At 45.1% G+C, this 21,746-nt stretch overlaps 1 protein-coding gene across 3 annotated transcripts in view; it reads left to right on the top strand.

Annotated features, from left to right (window-relative positions):
- Nucleotides 1–18,138, top strand: part of c1qtnf2 (C1q and TNF related 2) — a 28,597-nt gene extending 10,459 nt beyond the window's left edge. For 2 of the 3 annotated variants that reach the window (XM_038795468.1, XM_038795467.1), the window contains exons 2-3: nucleotides 12,266–12,514; nucleotides 17,372–18,138. In XM_038795468.1, coding sequence (XP_038651396.1) covers nucleotides 12,274–12,514; nucleotides 17,372–18,003 — 873 coding nt within the window. In that variant the 5' untranslated portion in view covers nucleotides 12,266–12,273 and the 3' untranslated portion in view covers nucleotides 18,004–18,138. Of the gene's footprint in view, nucleotides 1–3,550; nucleotides 3,585–12,265; nucleotides 12,515–17,371 lie in introns of those variants that run through there. The other variant, XM_038795469.1, reaches the window with a different exon arrangement.
- Nucleotides 18,139–21,746: the final 3,608 nt, after the last annotated feature.

Below are 21,746 nucleotides of genomic sequence, written 5' to 3'. Positions count from 1 at the left end.
CTGTAGTCTGATTCGTTTTCGTTTGAGATATGGCCCACCACAGTCATATCATCCGCTAACTTATAGATTGAGTTGGAGTTAAATCTTGCCACACATTAATATGTGTATAGGGAGTACAGTAGAGGACTGAGCACACATCCTTGCGGGGCTCCGGTGTTGAGGACTATTATGGAGGAGGTGCCCTTGCCTATCCTGACAGATTGTGGTCTGTTGGTGAGGAAGTCAAGGATCCAGCTGCACAGGGAGGGGTCAAATCCAAGATTGCAGAGTTTGGTTATTAATCTTGTCGGTATAATGGTGTTTAAGGCGGAGATGTAGTCGATGAACAGTAGTCTTACATAGGTGTCCTTGTTGTCGAGGTGTTCGAGTGTTGATTGTAGTTCCAGGGAGATAGCATCTGCTGTGGACCAGTTGCGGTGATAGGCAAACTGCAATGGATTGAGACTGTCTGGGAGGCTGGCAGTGATCCGTCTCATGACTAGCCACTTGAAACATTTCATGATAACGGATGTCAGGGCCACCCATCGGTAGTCGTTGAGACAGGCTACCGTGCTCTTCTTTGGTACTGATAGTATGGTGATCTTCTTGAAGGAGGTGGGGACCTCAAAGTGGAGGAGTGAGGTGTTGAAGATATCCGCGAATTGGGCAGCACGGTGGTGCAGTGGGAAATCCCTGCTGCTTCACGGCGTCGAGGTCCCAGGTTCGATCCTGGCTTTGGGTCACTGTCCGTGTGGAGGTTGCACATTCCCCCTGTGTTTGCGTGGGTTTCGCCCCCACAACCCAAAGATGTGCAAGTAGGTGGATTGGCCAAGCTAAATTGCCCCTTAATTGAAAAAATTAATTGGGTTCTCTAAATTAAAAACAAAATGATAACCGCGAATACACTCGCCAGTTGGTATGCGCAGGCTCTGAGTGTTCATCCAGGGACTCCGTCGGGGACAGTCGCTTTCCGCGGATTCACTTTCAAGAAGGCAGCCCTTACCTCTGAGGCTGTAATAGTGGGTATGGGTGTGTCCAGGTCTGATGGGGCGGGTGGCACTGATGCATTGGCTGACTGCTCAAAGCAGACATGGAACGTGTTCAGATCATCGGGTAGGGATGCTCCAGCCCCAGATATTTCACCTGGCCTTGCTTTAGGAAAGAAGTCAAGACATTGGAGAGGGTGCAGCGAAGATCTACTAGAGCAGTACCAGGAATTAGGGAGTTAAGTAGCGTGAAAAGACCAAAGGAATTGGGGCTGCTCTCCTTAGAACGGATATTATACGGAGATTTAATAGAGGAGATAAAAACCATGAAGGATTTTGATATGCGAAATAAGGAGAAACTGTTTCCATTGGCAGAAGGGTTGGTGGCCAAATGATAGAGGTTTTAGGGGATTGGCAGAGCAAGAGAGAAGATGAAGGATTTTTTTTTCATGCAGCATATCATTATGATCTGGAAAGGACAGTGCAAGCAGATTCAAAGATATTTTTATAATTGGATTTGTGTTGAGTCTTTAATCACCGCAGGGTGTCCCAAATCACTTTTCAGCCAATGAAGTACTTTTGAAGTTTGGTCACTGTTGTAATTTAGGAAGAGCTGCAGTCAATTTGCGCACAGCAAGCTCCCACAGACAACAACGTGATAACGACTGGATAATCTATCTGATGTGATGTTGAATGATTGAGAGGTAAATTTTGGCCAGGGTACCAGGGGTAACTTCCGTGTTCTTCATCACAGTGCGATCTTTCACAGATGCTTCAAGTGGGCAGATGGGGCCTGGGTTTCATGTCTCATTTGAAAAAAAACGTGACATCCTTCAATACTGCACCAGAGTGTCAGTCTAGATTCTCATTCTGAAGTTTCTGGAGTGGGACCTGAATCCACCCACTCAGCTACAGCAAACACTGAGGCCAGGATTTTGCTGCCACGAGGTAAGTTCTGACGTCAGGACCCAATGCCAGTCTCAAGCCCGGGTGGACAGCCTCTGGGTCCCTTGCGACATTCTTCCCATGGCTGCCAAATAAGAGGTCGCCGTTGGGACCTCTGTCCAATTAAAGGCAGCAGGCTGCCTCTCTGAGCTGCTGGCCCAATCGACTGCACTACTGAAATTGAGGTGCCCTTGCAGATAAGAATTTATTTCTATATCGGGGTCTGACAGACAACAGAGATTGGAGGGGTTTTGTGAGGACCATGAAGAATCCAGCATAAGCTTGTGGAGTCAAGCAAGAAGTAACTTTATTTACAACCATATGTACACGGGGGCCAGTAGTTCACTACTGGTTACCTCTCTAACCAGTACACACTGGCCAGCTCTATTTATACAGCTTTCCTGCTAATGATTGCTCCACCCCTGTCATTGGGGGAGCTTACATTCTGCAAGTAACATGGGGTAATCAATTGTCCCCAGCCAATAGGATCCAGGCAGGTTTAACAAGGGGTAACCCCTCTCACAGGGGAGGATGCAGGAGCGACTATTGCCACTGGGGGTTCTCTCTTTGGGGCACGGAGTCTCCTGAGAATGTCGCCCCCAAGGAAGCCACTTAAAGGCTGGCAGTAGGCAGCCTCCCACCCAATGGCTCGGAAAATGCTCTCAATCGGCCTTTAAATTATATAAGTGGTCTGCCTACCTCCGCTTGGTCAAGTCGCTGCTATTACCAACTGTGGCAACATCTCATGGCAGTGTCAGGCTTCTCTCCCAATGCCTCTTGCTCCCAGTTTTCCATCCCTTCCGTCTCCTTGCCAATCTCCATTAGACTGGCAAAATCCTGGCGTGTAGTTGCAATAGTAACTTTCGAATGGGAGTTAAAAAATACTTGAAGAGAGAACATTGTCCGACTATGGGGAAAGATCAGGGGAGTGAGACTAATTGGATAGCTCTTTGCGGAATTATTGATTCAATAATTCAGTGAATAGGTTTGAGACATTGACAGAAATTTCGGATCACAATTTGCCTGCTGCCTTTCTCTACAACTTCAAAAGGACTCAATTAGGTGTAAAGCACTTGGCAGTATCTTGTACAATATAAATGAGTTTTTTTTTCTTACTTGTCCATAATTCAATCTGAACGTCCTTCAATTTGTTATCCAATTTCCAGTTAAAATAATACACTGTACCCATCATATGTGTTAACACTGATTCTTTACATGGAGTAGATGAAAGGTATACATCATGGAGCCTGCTACAATAAAGAATAAGTACTTGCTACATCATGAGCAAAGGTCTACTTCAAAGAATCAGAGTGAAAGGAGGCTTGCTGTTTTAGATGTCTTTGGGCACAACATTGATCCCAAGACACTTGAAGATAAAAAATGTGATTCTAATCTCTGATGTGTCTGTCCTTCATAGGAATGATGGTGGAGGATTGATTCTATGACATTGGTTGTAAAGTCTGTGGGACAGTTCTTTTGACACAGGCCCAGATGTTTCTGAGGAGCACTTTGCAGGGCCAACTGGGTATTTGTGTGCCTCTGACATTTCTGCCTAGGTCAATGCACCATTCCATTTTATTCTTCTCTGATACAAATGAGTGGCTTGCTAGGCCATTTTGTGCAATTAAGGGACACCCACATGGTGGATCTGGAGCCTTCTGTCGGCCAAACTGGGTAAGGACTGAAGATTTCCACACTTAAAGGGTAGCTTCTTGATCATCATTATTGAGATTAGCATTTTATTCCAGATGTATTAATTAATTGAATTTAAATTCCCCAAGATGCTATTGTGGGATTTGAACTCACGTCTCAAATCTCTAGCCTTGGGATTACTAGTCTGGTAACATTACCACTTAATTTTCAGAAACTGTGGCCTAGCTGTATGCCTCCTAAATAATGCTAAAGTGTAAGTGGAGATGTCTTGCAAAGTGCTCTATCTTACATTCAGAATATGAGAAATGAGGACAATAGATCGAAAATCAGGCCCTGTGACCCTACAATTTCTTGACCACTGATCACTGAGTACTGGTTCTTTGAATTCCCTTCACCCTCTTTTGCCTTGCCTGGTGTACCCATTCTTTATATGTACCTCTGAACAGTGAATGGAAATGGGCTATTCCACTGAAGGCAGCTTTGGTCAAGCTCACACCTGCCCTCATTCACTATCCTCACAGGTGCATTTTCAAACCAAAGCCACTGACTGGCCCCCAACTCAGTAGTGGGAGTGCGTTATGACTGCCCATAATGCCAGCGTGGCTGAGACCAGCTGCCTTAGCAAAGACCAGGATTTAACCTCGGATTTTCCTCTCTATGACTCAGTGCTTACTACAAGAAACATTCACTTTGATTGATAATTTGGAATGTACAGCGCAGTGTCATTTAAAGACCATGTGCAACCCACGCTCCCTCTAATGTACCCGTGTCCTTGGCTATGTTGTAATCTTGCATATACTATGCATACTATCGCCCAGCCCAGACCCCGGAGCTCCCGACCTGACCCCTGATGACGAGACGCGACCCCACCTGGAGAGGCCCGCCCAGCAATCCGCCCTACCTCGAGATGGAAGAAAGAAAGATTCACGTGGAGGCCCGACCGGGCCTACTTCAAGAAACGACTCCAGGAGCACCCAGGGAGGGAACAGACCACGGGACTCAGCCAAACCTGCCTCAGGAAGCCCCTGCCCACGGCCCAGGACCCCTGAAATGGCGGAGACCCTGCGTGAGGATCAGAACGCGCTGCAAGGTATTCCTGTGCCCGCAGAACGCCGGGACCCATCCAGATCGCCAACATGCCCCCCTAGCAACTCCTCTACCTCAATCAGCGCCTGGGACCCTGCCAGATGCGACCCCGGAAATGTAACCAGCGCCCTGGTTCCCGCCAGTGCCCTGGACCCCGCTAGATGCAACCACCTGCCTGCCACAAGGTCAGACTTCTCCCATCGGATCCCGGGATCATCCAGCTACAGCCGCCGACCGAGGAAAACACGGCGGTCTGCAGGTTAGACTGAAGCAACGTGGTTTCAAGACTCCTCTCCCCAGCATACTCCTGGCAAACGTCCGAGCGATCGAAAACAAGCTGGATGAACTTAACGCCAGACTTAGCTCTCAGAGGGAAGTAAGAGACTGCTGTGTGCTCTGTTTCACAGAGATATGGCTCACTCCCGCCTCACCGGACTGTGCCATACAACCTGAAGGCTTCTTAATTCACCTGGGCGGACCGCACGGCGTCATCAGGCAAAGTGAAGGGTGGAGAGGTGTGTCTCCTCATCAACTCCTCCTGGTGCTTGGATGTGTCGACCCTGGCGACCGACTGCTCCCCGGACCTGGAATACCTGACCATGAAATGCCGCCCATACTATCTTCCACGTGAGTTCACTTCAGCCATTTTCACAGCGGTCTACATCCCATCCCAACCCAGGCAGAAGTGAACAAGGCGCTGGACGAACTGTACACAGTTATAAACAACTATGAAACAGAACACCTGGAGACCTGGTTCAACGTGGCCAGAGACTTCAACAAGGCCAACCTCAAGAGTGTACTGCTAAAATTCCACCAGCACATCTCCTGTCCCACCAGGGGCGACAACACTCTTGACCACTGCTACTCAAAAATCAAGGGCGCCTACCGTTCCATCCCCCAACCGCACTTTGGAAATCAAACCATAAGACTGTGCTCCTTCTCCCAGCATACAAGCAGAAACTCAAGCGGGAGAATCCAGCAAAGAAGGTCGTGCAATGCTGGTCCGAGGAAACAGAAGAACTCTTATGTGATTGCTTAGAGACAGTGGACTGGTCCATGTTTAAGAACTCAGTGACCAACTTAAATGAGTATGCCACCACCGTCACAGACTTCATCAGCAAATGTGTGGACGACTGCATGCCAAAGAAAGCAGTATGTAAGTTCCCCAACCGGAAACCATGGCTCAGTTGAGAGATTGACTCCCTACTGAAGGACAGATCTGAGGCGTTCAAGTCAGATAACCCTGAGGGGAGTAGACAGGCATTTCTGTGGTCGAAAATGAGACTCCCGAATGGTATGTTGCCTCCCGGGTGCACGGGTCATGGATGTTTCGGATCGGCTGCAGGACATTCTGAAGGGGGAGGGTGAACAGCCAGTTGTCGTGGTGCATATAGGCACCAATGATATAGGTAAAAAACGGGATGAGGTCCCACAATCAGAATTTAGGGAGTTAGGAGATAAGTTTAAAAAGTAGGACCTCAAAGGTAGTAATCTTAGGATTGCCACCAGTGCCACGGGACAGTCAGAGTAGAAATTCAAGAATAGTCAGAATGAATACGTGGCTTGAGAGATGGTGCAGGAGGGAGGGGTTCAGATTTTTGGGACATTGGAACCGGTTCTGGGGGCAGTGGGACAATTACAAATCGGATGGTCTACACCTGGGCAGGACTGGAACCAATGTCTAGGGGGTGCTTTTGCTAACATTGTTGGGGAGTTTTTAAACTAATGTTTAGTTAACAGGGGGATGGGAACCAGATTAGGAAGTTAGAGGTCAGTAAAGAGGCAGCAACTAAAGCCAGTAAGGTACGAGATAATAAACTCAATGTGACTAAGGGGAAGAGTAGGCAGGGAAGAGATGATGAACGCAAAGGGACAGGTGGTCTGAGGTGCATTTGTTTTAAAGCCAGAAGTGTAGCAGGTAAGGCAGATGAATTTAGTGCTTGGATTAGTACCTGGGAATATGATGCTATTGGTATTACTGAGACTTGGTTGAGGGGAGGGGAAGATTGGCAACTAAATATCCCAGGGTATAAATGTTTCAGGAGGGATAGAGAAGGAGGTAAAAGGGGTGAAGGAGTTGCATTACTGGTCAGAGATGATATCACAGCTGTGATTAAGGAGGGCACGATGGAGGATTTGAGCACTGAGGCAATATGGGTAGAGCTAAGAAATAGGAACAGTGCAGTAACATTGCTGGGACTTTACTACAGGCCTCCCAAAAGCGAGCGTGAAGTAGAGGTACAGATATGTAGACAGATTATAGAAAAATGTAGGAGCAATAGGGTGGTCGTGATGGGAGATTTTAACTTCCCCAACATTGAATGGAACTCATGTAGTGTTGGAGGCGTAGATGGAGCAGAATTTGTAAGGAGCATCCAGGAGAGTTTTTTAGAGCAGTATGTAAATAGTCCAACTCGGGAAGAGGCCATACTGGACCTGGTATTGGGGAATGATCCCGGTGGTAGAAGTTTCAGTCGGTGATTACTTTGGGAATAGCGATCACAATTCCGTAAGTTTTAGAATACTCATGGACAAAGACGAGAGTGGTCCTAAAGGAAGAGTGCTAAATTGGGGAAAGGCCAAGTATAACAAAATTCGGCAAGAGCTAGGGAATGTGGATTGGGAGCAGCTGTTTAAGGGTAAATCCACATTTGAAATGTGGGAGTCTTTTAAGGAAAGGTTGATTAGAGTGCAGGACAGACATGTCCCTGTGAAAATGAGGGATAGAAATGGCAAGATTAGGGAATCATGGATGACGGGTGGAATTGTGAGACTAGCTAAGATGAAAAAGGAAGCATACATAAGATCTAGGCGACTTAAAACTGATGAAGCTTTGGAGGAATATCGGGAAAGTAGGACAAATCTCAAACACGCAATAAAGAGGGCTAAAGGGGTCATGAAATATCTTTGGCTAGCAGGGTTAAGGGAAATCCCAAAGCCTTTTATTCGTATATAAGGAGCAAGAGGGTAACTGGAGAAAGGATTGGCCCACTCAAAGACACAAGAGGGAATTTAGCGTGGAGTCAGAGGAAATGGGTGAGATTCTTAATGAGTACTTTGCATCGGTATTCACCAAGGAGAGGGAAATGACGGATGTTGAGGCTAGGGATGGATGTTGAAATACTCTAGGTCAAGTCGGCATAATGTAGGGGGACGTTTTGGGTATTCTAAAAGGCATTAAGGTGGACAAGTCCCCAGGTCCGGATGGGATCTATCCCAGGTTACTGAGGGAAGCGAGGGACGAAATAGCTGGGGCCTTAACAGATATCTTTGCAGCATCCTTGAGCATGGGTGAGGTCGCGGAGGACTGGAGAATTGCTAATGTTGTCCCTTTGTTTAAGAAGGGTAGTAGGGATAATCCAGGGAATTATAGACCTGTGAGCTTGACATCAGTCATAGGCAAACTGTTGGAGAAGATACTGAGGGATAGGATCTATTCACATTTGGAAGAAAATAGACTTATCAGTGATGGGCAGCATGGTTTTGTGCAGGGAAGGTTATGTCTTACAAACCTATAGAATTCTTTGAGGAAGTGACAAAGTTAATTGATGAGGGAAGGGTTGTAGATGTCATATACATGGACTACAGTATGGCATTTGATAAAGTTTCCCATGACAGATTGATGGAAAAAGTGAAGTCGCATGGGGTTCAGGGTGTACTAGCTAGATGGATAAAGAACTGGCTGGGCAACAGGAGACAGAGAGTAGTGGTGGAAGGGAGTGTCTCAAAATGGAGAAAGGTGACTAGTGGTGTTCCACAGGGATCTGTGCTCGGACCACTGTTGTTTGTGATATACATAAATGATCTGGACGAAGGTATAGGTGGTCTGATTGGCAAGTTTGCAGATGATACTAAGATTGGTGGAGTTGCAGATAGCGAGGAGGACTATCAGAGAATACAGCAAAATATAGATAGATTGGAGAGTTGCGCAGAAAAATGGCAGATGTTGTTCAATCCAGGCAAATGCGAGGTGATGCATTTTGGAAGATCTAATTCAAGAGCGGACTATACGGACAACGGAAGAGTCCTGGGACAAATTGATGTACAGAGAGATCTGGGAGTTCAGGTCCATTGTACCTTGAAAGTGGCAACGCAGGTCGATAGAATGGTCAAGAAGGCATACAGCATGCTTGCCTTCATTGTACGGGGTATTGAGTACAAGAGTCGGCAGGTCATGTTACAGTTAGAACATAGAACATAACACCACAGAACAGACCCTTCGGCCCTCGATGTTGTGCCGAGCAATGATCATCCTACAAGCCAACGTATCCATCCTATTCCAGTAACCCAACAACCCCCCCATTAACCTTATTTTTTAGGACACTAAGGGCAATTTAGCATGGCCAATCCACCTAACCCGCACATCTTCGGACTGTGGGAGGAAACCGGAGCACTCGGAGGAAACCCACGCACACATGAGGAGGACGTGCAGACTCCGCACAGACAGTGACCCAGCCAGGAATCGAACCTGGGACACTGGAGCTGTGAAGCATCTATGCTAACCACCATGCTACCGTGCTGCCCCGTGTTGTATAGGACTTTGGTTCGGCCACATTTGGAATACTGCATGCAGTTCTGGTCGCCACATTACCAGAAGGATGTGGATGCTTTAGAGAGGGTGCAGAGGAGGTTCACCAGGATGTTGCCTGGTATGGAGGGTACTAGCTATGAAGAAAGGTTGAGTAGATTAGGATTGCTTTCGTTGGAAAGACGGAGGTTGAGGGGGGACCTGATTGAGGTCTACAAAATTATGAGAGGTATGGACAGGGTGGATAGCAACAAGCTTTTTCCAAGAGTGGGGGTGTCAATTACAAGGGGTCACGATTTCAACATGAGAGGGGGAAAGTTTATGGGAGATGTGCGTGGAAAGTTTTTTTACGCAGAGGGTGGTGGGTGCCTGGAACGCTTTGCCAGCGGAGATGGTAGAGGCGGGCACGATAGCATCATTTAAGATGCATCTAGACAGATATATGAACGGGCGGGGAACATAGGAACATTGGAATTTAGGCGACAGGTTTAGATAAAGGATCTGGATCGACGCAGGCTGGAAGGGCTGAAGGACCTGTTCCTGTGCTGTAATTTAATTTGTTTTTTTGTTTATACAAGAAATCCAGGTACGACATCCGCAAAGCCATTTGAGATGCCGAGAGAGAATATCAAACCAAGCTAGAGCCACAGAAAGACTCTCAGCAGTTGTGGCAAGGACTAAACAACATAACGGGCTACAAAGCGAAGCCAAGCAGTATCTCCGGCAGCAGCGCACCCCTCCCTGATGAACTCAATGCATTCTATGCTCGGTTCGAGCAGGTAACCGACAATCCACTGTCTTGTGCCCCAGCAGCCCATAATTCACCCATACCCACCATCACAGCTTCTGAAGTCAGATCGGCCTTCCTGAAAGTGAACCCTTGGGAGACGATGGGCCAGACAGGATCCCTGGTCGTCCACTCAGAGCCTGCGCGGACCAGCTGGCAGAGGTGTTCGCGGACATCTTTAACCTATCCCTAATCCACTCCGAGGTCCCCACCTGCTTCAAGAAAACCAACATCATACGGTGCCAAAGAAGAACCAGGAAACGTGCCTCAATGACTACCATCCGGTGGCCCTGACTTCAGTCGTAATGAAGTGCTTCGAGAGGTTGATCATGAAGCGTATCACCTCCATATTCCCAGAACGCCTTGATCCACTGCAATTTGCATACCGTCGCAGCTGGTCCACAGCAGATGCCATTTCCCTAGCCCTATACCCGTCTCTAGAGCATCTCGAGAACAAGGACTCCTACATCAGACTCCTATTTATTGACTACAGCTCCACCTTCAACACCATAATCCCAGCCAAGCTCATATCAAAGCTCCAAAACCTAGGACTTGGCTGCTCACTCTGCAACTGGATCCTCAATTTTCTGACCAACAGACCACAATCAGTAGGAATGAACAACACCTCCTCCACAATAGTCCTCAATACCGGGGCCCCACAAGGCTGCGTACTTAACCCCCTACTCTACTCCCTGTACACACACGACTGCGTGGCAAAACTTGGTTCCAACTCTATTTCCAAGTTTGCTGACGATATGACCATAGTGGGCCAGATCTCGAATAACGATGAGTCAGAATACAGGAGGGAGATTTAGAACCTTGTGGAGTGGTGCAGCGACAACAATCTCTCCCTCAATGCCAGCAAAACTAAAGAGCTGGTCATTGACTTTAGGAAGCAAAGTACTGTACACACCCCTGTCAGCATCACCGGGGCCGAGGTGGAGATGGTTAGCAGTTTCAAATTCCTAGGGGTACACTTCTCCAAAAATCTGTCCTGGTCCACCCACGTCGACGCTACCACCAAGAAAGCACAACAGCGCCTATACTTCCTCGGGAAACTAAGGAAATTCTGCATGCACACATTAACTCTTACCAACTTTTACAGATACACCATAGAAAGCATCCTATCTGGCTGCATCACAGCCTGGTATGGCAACTGCTCGGCCCAGGACTGCAAGAAACTTCAGAGAGTCGTGAACACCGCTCAGTCCATCACACGAACCTACCTCCCATCCATTGACTCCATCTACACCTCCCGTTGCCTGGGGAAAATGGGCAGCATAATCAAAGACCCCTCCCACCCGGCTTACTCACTCTTCCAACTTCTTCCATCGGGCAGGAGATACAGAAGTCTGAGAACACGCACGAACAGACTAAAAAACAGCTTCTTCCCTACTGTTACCAGACTCCTAAACGACCCTTATGGACTGACCTCATTAACACTACACCCTGTATGCTTCATCTGATACTGGTGCTTATGTAGTTACATTGTTTACCTTGTGTTGCCCTATTATGTATTTTCTTTTATTCCCTTTTCTTCCCATGTACTTAATGATCTGTTGAGCTGCTTGCAGAAAAATACTTTTCACTCTATTCAGAATAAACAAATCCAATCCAATCCAATGCAGTGCAATAAAAAGCTGTGCATAACAAAGAGGAATTGAAGGGAAAATTGCTGTGGAGGAAAGGATGCAAGAATTGTTGCAAATATTCCTGACATACAGATGGAAGTTTGCCCAAATTTGCCAAGATGATTATCATGAGTCCTGCTGAAAGCACATTGATGTAAATGACCAGCGAAGGGAAGGTTGTGATCAGTGGGTGGCCATGTGACCATTCAACATTCACTCCTAACCCATGTTGAATGGTCAATCATTTTTTTAAAATAAATTTTAGAGTATCCAATTATTTTTTTCCAATTAAGGGGCAATTAACGTGCCCTGCACATCTTTGGGTTGTGGGGGTGAGACCCACGCAGACACGGGGAGAATGTCCAAACTCCACATGGACAGCGACCCGGGTCCTCAGCATCATGAAACAGCAGTGCTAACCACTGGGCCACCATACCACCAGAATAGTCAGTCATATAAGGTATTGCATGACTATGGGTGCCTATGGAACTGTTGCCTATGGAACATGAGTTGCAAGCTTAAGAATGGACAAACAAAAGGAGATATTTATAGGTTCACAAACTACCCGTCTGCTGTATAGTTTTTAACTAAGGGATTGTCTCAGGCATTTGGATGCACAGTCCAGTGAATATCTGTCTGAATGATAACCTGTGTTAACTTTCCTTCGTAGATTTGAAGATGATCTGGCTTGTTCTCCTTTTCTGCTTTACGTCCCATGCTGCCAATCAACCTCCGAAAAGCAAAAAGTCGCCCATTATGATTGATCCTTCCCAGATTATCTGCAGTGCCCCTGGCCCTCCAGGAGCTCCAGGGCCTCCAGGTTACCCTGGCCAAGCAGGAACAATGGGAAGAATGGGGTTTCCTGGAAAAGATGGGGCAGATGGCAAAGATGGCCCCAAAGGACAAAAAGGAGAGGAAGGTAAAATAATTGCATTGCTCTTTCCAGCAGCTGGTGTCAGGATGTCTTGAATTTACAGTCATGATTGTCAAAAGAGGGCAGTACGGTGGCGCAGTGGGTTAGCACTGCGGCCTCACGGCGCTGAGGTCCCAGGTTCAATCCTGGCTCTGGGTCACTGTCTGTGTGGAGTTTGCACATTCTTCCCGTGTCTGCGTGGGTTTCGCCCCCACAACCCAAAAATGTGCAAGCTAGGTGGATTGGCCACTCTAAATTGCCTCTTAATTGGAAAAATGATTGGGTACACTAAATTTTTTTTAAAAAATGATTGTCAAAAGCAGTGTGGCCCTGTGAGCACTTCCACATTAAACACAATGGTGTAGGTGCTGACTTTATTCAACAGTGTAAAACGGATGACAGAGAGTCAGAAGTGCATTTTATATTTCTCTCCACTGGTTGCTCACTCCCTATCATCTTTTGTTAATCACACTGAGTCAAGATTTACACCAGAGGAACAGAGCATTCTGCAAGGTTCATAGACCCTTTATTAAGAAAGCATTGCAAATGACATTTATAGTGAATTTGGTTTTATGTCTTCAGGCATTCTTATAAATTTTCTATTTTTAGTGTCACAATGGGATGCCATACGTGATGTCCCTCCTTATCTGTTAAATTAATACTTGGACGGGTGCATGGATTAGTTACAAAATCCAGAACACAATCAGACTGTAAGAAAATTGTAAATGGCTAGCGGCTTTTAATCTGTGTTTATCCATGGAATGTTGAGGAGGGAAGAATTTAAATAGCTGAGAACCTGTCCAAGTTTGCATGACCTTTGCTATATTTACTTACAAACTTTGTGATTTATGTACACTGTGTGAGTTCAGGGTTAATCCATATTAGGTTTCCCGCTCCTATTTATGAAAAAATGTTTTTTTAAATTCTTAACCTTGAAGTTAAAATTTTCGAAGCATTAAAGTTTTAAAAAAAAATTTTAAGTGCCCAATTCGTTTGTTTCCAATTAAAGGGTAATTTAGCGTGGCCAATCCACCTACCCTGGACATCTTTTGGGTTGTGGAGGTAAGACGCACACAGACACGGGAGAATGTGCAAACTGCACATGGCCAGTACCCTGGGCTGGGATCGAACCCGGGTCCTCGGCGCCGTGAGGCAGTAGTGCTCACCACCAAAAGCAATAAAGTTAAATAGATTTCAGCTTCAAGCTTAGTGCATTACAAACATTATTATTTATTTTCTAAAATGACTTCATTTACAATTTTCATTTTCAATGGTTGATTTCACAAGGCCATACATTCTACACTCTTTTGAAAAAACATTCCTTGACTTAAACCAAGACAAGAAGATGTATTGATTTGGCAAAATGTTGGAATGCTAAAATTACCCTTATAAAGATCTTTAATATCCTTAAACTTGCTCTTAGATTTTCTTGTCTCATTCTCGTCTGGGATACAGTTACTCGATTTGGAACTTTTGATTTATGTACTTTTGTTCCATGGGCAAGATTTTTTTAAACTGAGCAACTATAGAAATTGGATATGAGGTCACTTCATCCTTATGTGACAATTAACATCTTTCTGCGCTGTAGTTGGGAAGTTGAAAATTACAAAATGAAAATGTAATTCAAAAATCCTTGCAATTTTGAATTTTGAAACTTTCACAATAAATATTCCTTTGAATTAACAGCAGATAATGATTTCCTTTCATAGAATGTCTTATTATTTCCATTTCAAGTCAGTAAATTAAAAATCAAGGAAATTAAACCTGAACTTAACATCACAGACCTGCTATGTTTCTTAATGGCTTTAACTTATTCTCAATATTCCATCAGAAGCTTTAACTGATCCCATCTTTCTCTATGAAATGTGTGTGATATATTTTATAGAAATTGGCCTGCCATATTAATAACCAATTAAAGATCAATTAGTCTTATTATCAAGCATATTGATTAAGCCTAATATGCTACCCACGCCATGGCCGGAGCAGGAAAACCGATTTTTAACCTGAAATGGTGAAAGGCTGGGGAGGAAGGGGGTGTTACTCTTTGGGGGGCTGCCCTTTGCCAATCGTGGGGTGGTCCCATTTAAAGTAAATACCCCCTCCCTCCTGCTTTCTTCCTTCCTTGAGCCCAGCACATTTTTACCCACTTCTCTCCCTAACCTCCCCTATCCTTCCTGGCCCAGAACACCAGACTCATCTGCTCCGGGGATCTTAGGCCTTGGGTTCCGCTGCCTCTGATGCCTCCCTGGTGTTGCCAGAATGGATGGAGTTGCCAGTCAATCAAATTGACCGGGAGCTCCAAAGGGTGGGACCTCTGCCCCAGTGAGGGGACTGAAGTCCCACTCAGCCACGATTCATGAGCCTCTCTTTGTGGCTGTGGGGCTACTTGATCTATTGTCGGTCGGTATCATGCTGACGTGAATTCCGGGTGGGCATGCAGTTCCACCCCCGCCCTCCACCTTATTATTCAGCCCATGGGAACACCACCCTCAGGACATTCCCCTCCAAACCATTTACCATCCTGACTTGGAACTATATCACCATTCCTTCGCTGTCACTTGATCATAATCCTGGGATCCCCCCCCCCAACACACACACACACACACACACACACACACAACAGGACTGTGGATTTGCCTACATCACAGGACAGCAGTGGTTCAAAGGAAGGCAACTCACCACCATCTTCTCACAGGCAATTGGTTGTGGCCAATAAATGCTGGCCTAGCCATCCCATGAATGAGTAAAGGAAAAATGAACTGCCCTCTACAGCATGCTAACATTCTCTGTTGATGAGAAATGGTCAATCGGGCCAGGTACCCTATTCAGACACCACGGCACTGTAAGCCAGCAAGAGCCAAGAACCTTTAGGATACGAAGGGAGGGGAGAAATGAACATAGAAATTGATAATCAGTTCTGGTGAAAGGTCATCGACCTGAAACATTGGGTTAGTTTTCAATGCAGGATCAGAGCCTGATACCTGGATGAACCCCCGGTCCTGACGCCGCGCGCAAACTGCACCACTCTCCCAACACTATATTTTAAAATTCAAATTGCCCAATTGGCCAGGAAGGAAGCTCTAACTCCAGTTTGGGTCTGCTGCTGCCTTGCCAAAGAGAGCAGTTAGTTCCTTAACAGGACCAGGAGTTAACATGGTAAATAAAGTGGGCACGCCGGCCGGATTACGTTAGAGCACTGGAACTGGCATGAGGAGGTCCAGGAAAGGTCAGCCACAAATCAAAAGAGCGAAAGTTGCTAATGACCCTGCAGCGAACCCGAAGCTGTGCACGACTATGCACCAAACCATTTGGGTTCTCCAAATTAAAGATTCCAGACAAAGTTAGATCGGAAACCAAGATGTGAGGAGGATACAAAGAGTCTGCAAAGGAATACAGATAGATTCAGCGAATGGGCAAAAGTTTGGCAAATAAAGTAAAATGTGGGAAAATGTGAGGTCGTCCACTCTGGCAGGAAGGGCAGGAAACAGAATATTCTTTAAATGGGGACAGTCTAAAGAATTCTGCAGAACAGAATAATCAGTGCATAAACCACAGAAAATCAGCACACAGGTAGAGGAAGTGATTAGAAAGGCAAATGCAATGTTAGTTTTATTGCAAGGGGGTAGAGTATAAAAGTAGGGAAGTCTTGCTACAACAGGACATTGGTGAGACTCCACCTCGGGTATTGTGCGCTTTTCTGGTCACCTTTCTTAAGGAAGGATATACTTGCACTGCAGGCAGGACAGAGAAGGTTCACTAAGCTGACTCCTGCAATGAAGGGGCTGTCTTATGAAGAAAGTTTGAGCAGATTGGACCTCATCTCATTGGAGTTCAGAAGAATGAGAGATGATCTTATTAAAACACGTAGGATTCTGAGGGGTCTTGAGAGAGTAAATTCAGAGAGCACGTTCCCCTCATGGGGGAATCTAGGGTTAGGGAGTGCAGTTTAAAAATAAGGGGTCACCCATTTAAGATTTCGATGAGGAAGAATTTCCTCTCTCAGAGGGTCGTTAGTGTTTGGCATTCCCTCCTCCAGCGAACAGTGGAGGCTGGGTCATTGAATATATCTAAAGCTGAGTTAGACACATTTTTGATCTACGAGGGAGTCCAGGTTGATGGGGGAGGGGAGGCACCACAGTGGAGTTAAGGCCACAATCAGATCTACTATGATCTTACTGACCTGTAGCTGCAAGCTCATTGAGCAGAATAAAGTGTTGTCACTTGGTGGCGAATGGTTCCCTGTTCTTTCAAAAATAATTGGGTACTCTAAATTTATTTTTTAAAATGCACCAGGCAGGAATTCCACCCATCGTGGTTCTAGGTTAATGGAAAAATTCTAAGTTCTGAAACAATCATTGTAAAGGGGCAGAAAAATAAACTGACAGCCTAACAATAAACTCTAGACTTCTTCCTGTCAGCATTAGATAGTTATGGTGTGGAGATGCCGACGTTGGACTAGGGTGAGCACAGTAAGAAGTCTTACAACATCAGGTTAAAGTCCAACATGTTTGTTTCAAACACTAGCGTTCGGTTCACTGCTCCTTCCTCATTAGATAGTGACACAGAACAAGGACATTCAAAAAACTGGTCGGAACTGTTGAGGGAGAAAAGGAAAGGGAACGGAACAGGTTATTTAATCTTTGTACTAACCAAGTGTTCCAGCTGATCCTGTGACAAAAACATAAGTTCATAAACCACTTTTCATACATCGAGGTACCCCGACAACTTCACAGCCAGTCTTTTGACAGTCCTTTTGCAAAGTAATCACTATTGTACAGGGCCTTCAAAATCTTGTGATCCTGAATGATATCAAATATTGGATTATAAATTTTACCGAGAAATAAAGCAAAGTTTTTTTTTCAGGTGACAGAGGAAAACCAGGAATAACGGGAAAACCTGGTGTTAAGGGAATACGAGGAGCTATTGGAAAAGCAGGTCCCCGAGGACCAAGGGGTATTCGAGGGGATCGAGGTAATTCAGGAACTAATGGAACTAAAGGCACCGATGGAATCAATGGTGAGCTTGGTTTGCCTGGAATCTGCCAATGTGGCATGAATACAGCCAGGTCTGCCTTCTCTGCGGCCATCACTTACAGCTACCCAAAGGAACGTATGCCCATCAAATTTGACAAAATCCTCTTAAATGAAGGAGGACACTATAATGTTTCCAGTGGCAAATTTGTATGTGAGATACCTGGTATTTACTACTTCTCTTATGATATTAGCCTGGCAAATAAGCACCTTGCCATTGGGTTAGTACACAATGGGCAATATCGTATTAAGACCTTTGACGCTAACACTGGGAACTATGATGTAGCCTCTGGCTCAACGATTATGTACCTGAAACGCGAAGATGAAGTTTGGCTGCAGATATTCTATTCTGAACAGAATGGTCTGTTTTATGATCCACACAGGGCAGACAGTTTATTCACTGGCTTTATGATTTACGTTGATCAGGACTATATGAATGAACTCGAAGAAGAGCAAATTCTCTAAGAAACAAACATCTTGTACTGTGTGATTCTAAGGCTTACATTTCCAAAGATGCTACAGCATAAGCTATTCAACCACTTTGTAAAATCCAGACTGGGCTATTTAAAGTCAGTGATATTAGTGCATAACCTAACAAAATAATACCTCCATTAAAATAGCAAAGAGAAGAATGTCGCAGGGAACCAGTAAGTTTCTTTTTAATTTTTTTCTCTCTATGTGAGTGACAACAGCACAGCTATATTTATTGCCCACTCTAGTTGTCCTGAGATGGTGATGGTGGGCCTTAATCTTTGTGTTTGTCTTCAAAGCTTACTGGTTTGTTAACGCACTTTGGGGGGCGGGCGGGTGGGGGGGATGAGCGAGCCACATAACGCGAACTAGAGGCAATTGTAAGCACATTAGGTAAGGATAGGAAATCTTTTTCACCTGAACAGCAGGAGTGAGCCAGTTAGGACTTTACAATAGTCAGTCAGCTTTTATTGTAATTATTTCTGCTGTGAACATCTCGATTAATTACTATCCTGAATTAATCTGATTCTAACACTAAAGTCTTTTGTGAATGCCTTTGACCGATTTCATACTGTTGATTTGGCTACCATGTGCCTTGATTTACATAATTATGTTTCCATAATAAGATGAATAAATTCCCATGACATAATCCCCAATTTTAAAATTGAAGCCATGGCGAATCAACCAAATTGTACAGTCAGATACCTGACACAGCCACATACCTGAAAAGAATATGGCAAATTGGAGGTGGCGTGGTGGATATTAAAGTGTCCTTGCATTCCTGCTCACACCTGCGTGCTCCCAGCCAACACCATTTTAATTCCGAAGATTTGGTAGGCCTGGGTTGGGGCCCACAGGCAATAAGGGCCTCATAAATATGCAAAAGTGGAGATCCTATGATGCAATTAGGACCCTGAAGTGATTTTTAACCCCTGTTGCATGTGTGACTCGGGCTGAACGCAGGAGCTGCCATGGAAACCATGTCAACAAGCGGAAGTAGGATCAGAAGCGATCAAGGAAGATGTTTTTAAAAAATGTGTTTCTTTTGTGAGCAAGGAAAAGGAAGATCTGCTCCTCCAGGCCCCGTGAGTAAAGCATAGACATCCCTGGGGCTTCTCCCCCATCATCCTTCATCTGCGATGATGTCCTGATTATCCGTTAACCACTGACTTAAGTGGCAAGGAGCACTCCCTTACATTTTTGATAGTGGTTTCCTCTCACCCGAAATCCTGCTCCCTCCCACTGACCAGCTTGTGAGCCCCACCGTGTTTGTCCAGCCTCAAGCACAGAAGCAGAGTTAAAATCTCTCTGGGCCTCATGCAACCAAAGCCTGGACCGCACATACTATACTCACCCTATAGTTAACATTGCGACAATAGATTCAGTCCATTGTGTCATCCTTGAATTGCTGAGTTCAAGGTTTGAAGTTCCTGTTTGCACAAACACATGCAAAATATGTTGTTATGCCTTCTGTTCAGTATAGTGCATTTGGATATAGAACACAAAATTACAATCTTTAAAAAAAAAAATTTAGAGTACCCAATTACATATTTTTTCCAATTAAGGGGCAATTTAGCGTGGCCAATCCTTCTGCCTTGCACATTTTTGGGTTGTGGAGGTGACACCCACGCAGGCATGGGGAGATTGTGCAAACTCCACACTGACAGTGACCAGGAGTCCGGATCGAACCCGGTTCTTCAGTGCCGTGACGCAGCAGTGCTAACCAGTGTGTCCCCGTGCCACACTTAACACAAAATTACAAGTCCCAGGCAGACCATGGGGAGATGCACTTACTTATCAAGTCCTTTTAATATCAAAAAATCCCAAAGTTCACCTCTTTGTACCACTCACAGAGACTTTTTGTTCTGAATTTCTAACTACTTTCTACTTGTGCAACAATCTTAACTTTGTGTTCTCATAAAATATATTATGACTTTGTTACAGTTTTTGAAAATGAAATAGGATGTGAGGTAGGAAGTTATTTGCTTGTTGCGGTGCTATATTCATTTGTGTGCATTCTGGAAGCAGGAAATTGTTACATGAAACAAGGTCATTTTGTAATTCTTATTTCTATAATTGGACATCTTTATACTGCAGAAGGTTTCTGTGTAGATAATAATATTCCATATTGTTGTCTGAGAACCAAAGATACCAAAACTTGAAATAAAGAGCATTGATTTGACGAACAATACATGGAGTTTTCAATATGGTTTTCATTTGAATTAAATCACCCGAGCAAAATTTTAAGGTGTTAAATAATGCTGACCGTAGTAGCTCATTACTTATAATTTGTAAAGGTAGCTTCACAGCTCCAGGGTCCCAGGTTCGATTCCGGCTTGGGTCACTGTCTGTGCGGAGTCTGCACATCCTCCCCGTGTGTGCGTGGGTTTCCTCCGGGTGCTCAGGTTTCCTCCCACAGTCCAAAGATGTGCAGGTTAGGTGGATTGGCCATGATAAATTGCCCTTAGTGTTGGGTGGGGTTACTGGGTTATGGGGATAGGGTGGAGTTGTTGACCTTGGGTAGGGTGCTCTTTCCAAGAGCCGGTGCAGACTCGATGGGCTGAATGGCCTCCTTCTGCACTGTAAATTCTATGAAAACAGTTGAGGGAAAACGGTGTTGTCACTGATTCCAAAAAGATCATCATTGCCCTTTGCCTCATTTAATGGATGCCATTTCAAAGGCTTCATTTGGAAACCTGGGTGTGCGATGGGAATGTACCTCAGATTATCTTTATGCAGCTAAACGTCCATTCAGCCAAGAGTGCAGCTGAATGCTGCAACTTTGTAAATGCAGAAATTTCTTGACAGCTGCATGCTGTGCGGTCAGAAGCTAATTTTGAATTGCTGTACAGTGTTGGAACAGTTGTGCAAGAAAAACACAGCACCATGTATTGTCTTGCACTGTTCCTGCATTAGACGTATTTGTATGGGAATTTCTACTCTCTGGCACTAATGAAGGATACGTTTTGCACTGTATGTCATTTCATCCCAGATCGTACTAAACAAATTCATGATGAACTGCAAACTGTAGGGTTCTCTAACCAATACAAAGTGAAGCATGGGATGAACACAGACCTGCAATATTGAACCTTTCAGCTCCCTATACTTGCCAATTGAATTTCTAAGCCATGTGGTGTGTCAACAACAGATCATGATCATAACTTGGCTTTGATGTCTTCCATGATCAAATATTCTGGCAAGATTTATCAGCCAGACTCTACATAAAGAAAACAACACATGCAGACATTGGAAATCTGAAATAAAAACAAAAATAATACATTAAATACTCAGCAGGTCAGGCAGCATCTGTGGAGAGAAATAGAGTTAACTGGCGAACTCTTCAATGCCCCCACTGGCAGGATAAATGAGAGATGATGTGGAGGGGGGAGGAATTCAGCTGGAGGAGCAAAAATCAGCTTCACACTGGTGTGAATATGCAGTGGGATCTTCTTGTGTTTCCTGCCATGGCGGATCGGGAATTCTGCTGGAAGCTGGCATGAAACCGATTTGCATACCGCTAATGGGATCCAATGAAAGCTTGACTTGAATCTCCCCCCCCCCCGGCCCCCATGCCTGATTCTCAGTTATGCCAGTGGGAAAACACACTGGTCCAGGATACTTCTGGATCAACATGGCTTGCAAATGGTGGATGGAATGGTGACTGTGTGGTGAATTATATACCTCGTAATTCACACCGTATTGCCTTACATGTATTGTGTCCTTGTGGGCTCTGTATA

This window comes from Scyliorhinus canicula, chromosome 4, assembly GCF_902713615.1.
Source record: "Scyliorhinus canicula chromosome 4, sScyCan1.1, whole genome shotgun sequence".
In the NCBI taxonomy this organism is placed as follows: Eukaryota; Metazoa; Chordata; class Chondrichthyes; order Carcharhiniformes; family Scyliorhinidae; genus Scyliorhinus; species Scyliorhinus canicula.
The sequence above is the reverse complement of the archived record's forward strand: the minus strand, read 5'-3'. Positions and strand labels throughout refer to the sequence as shown.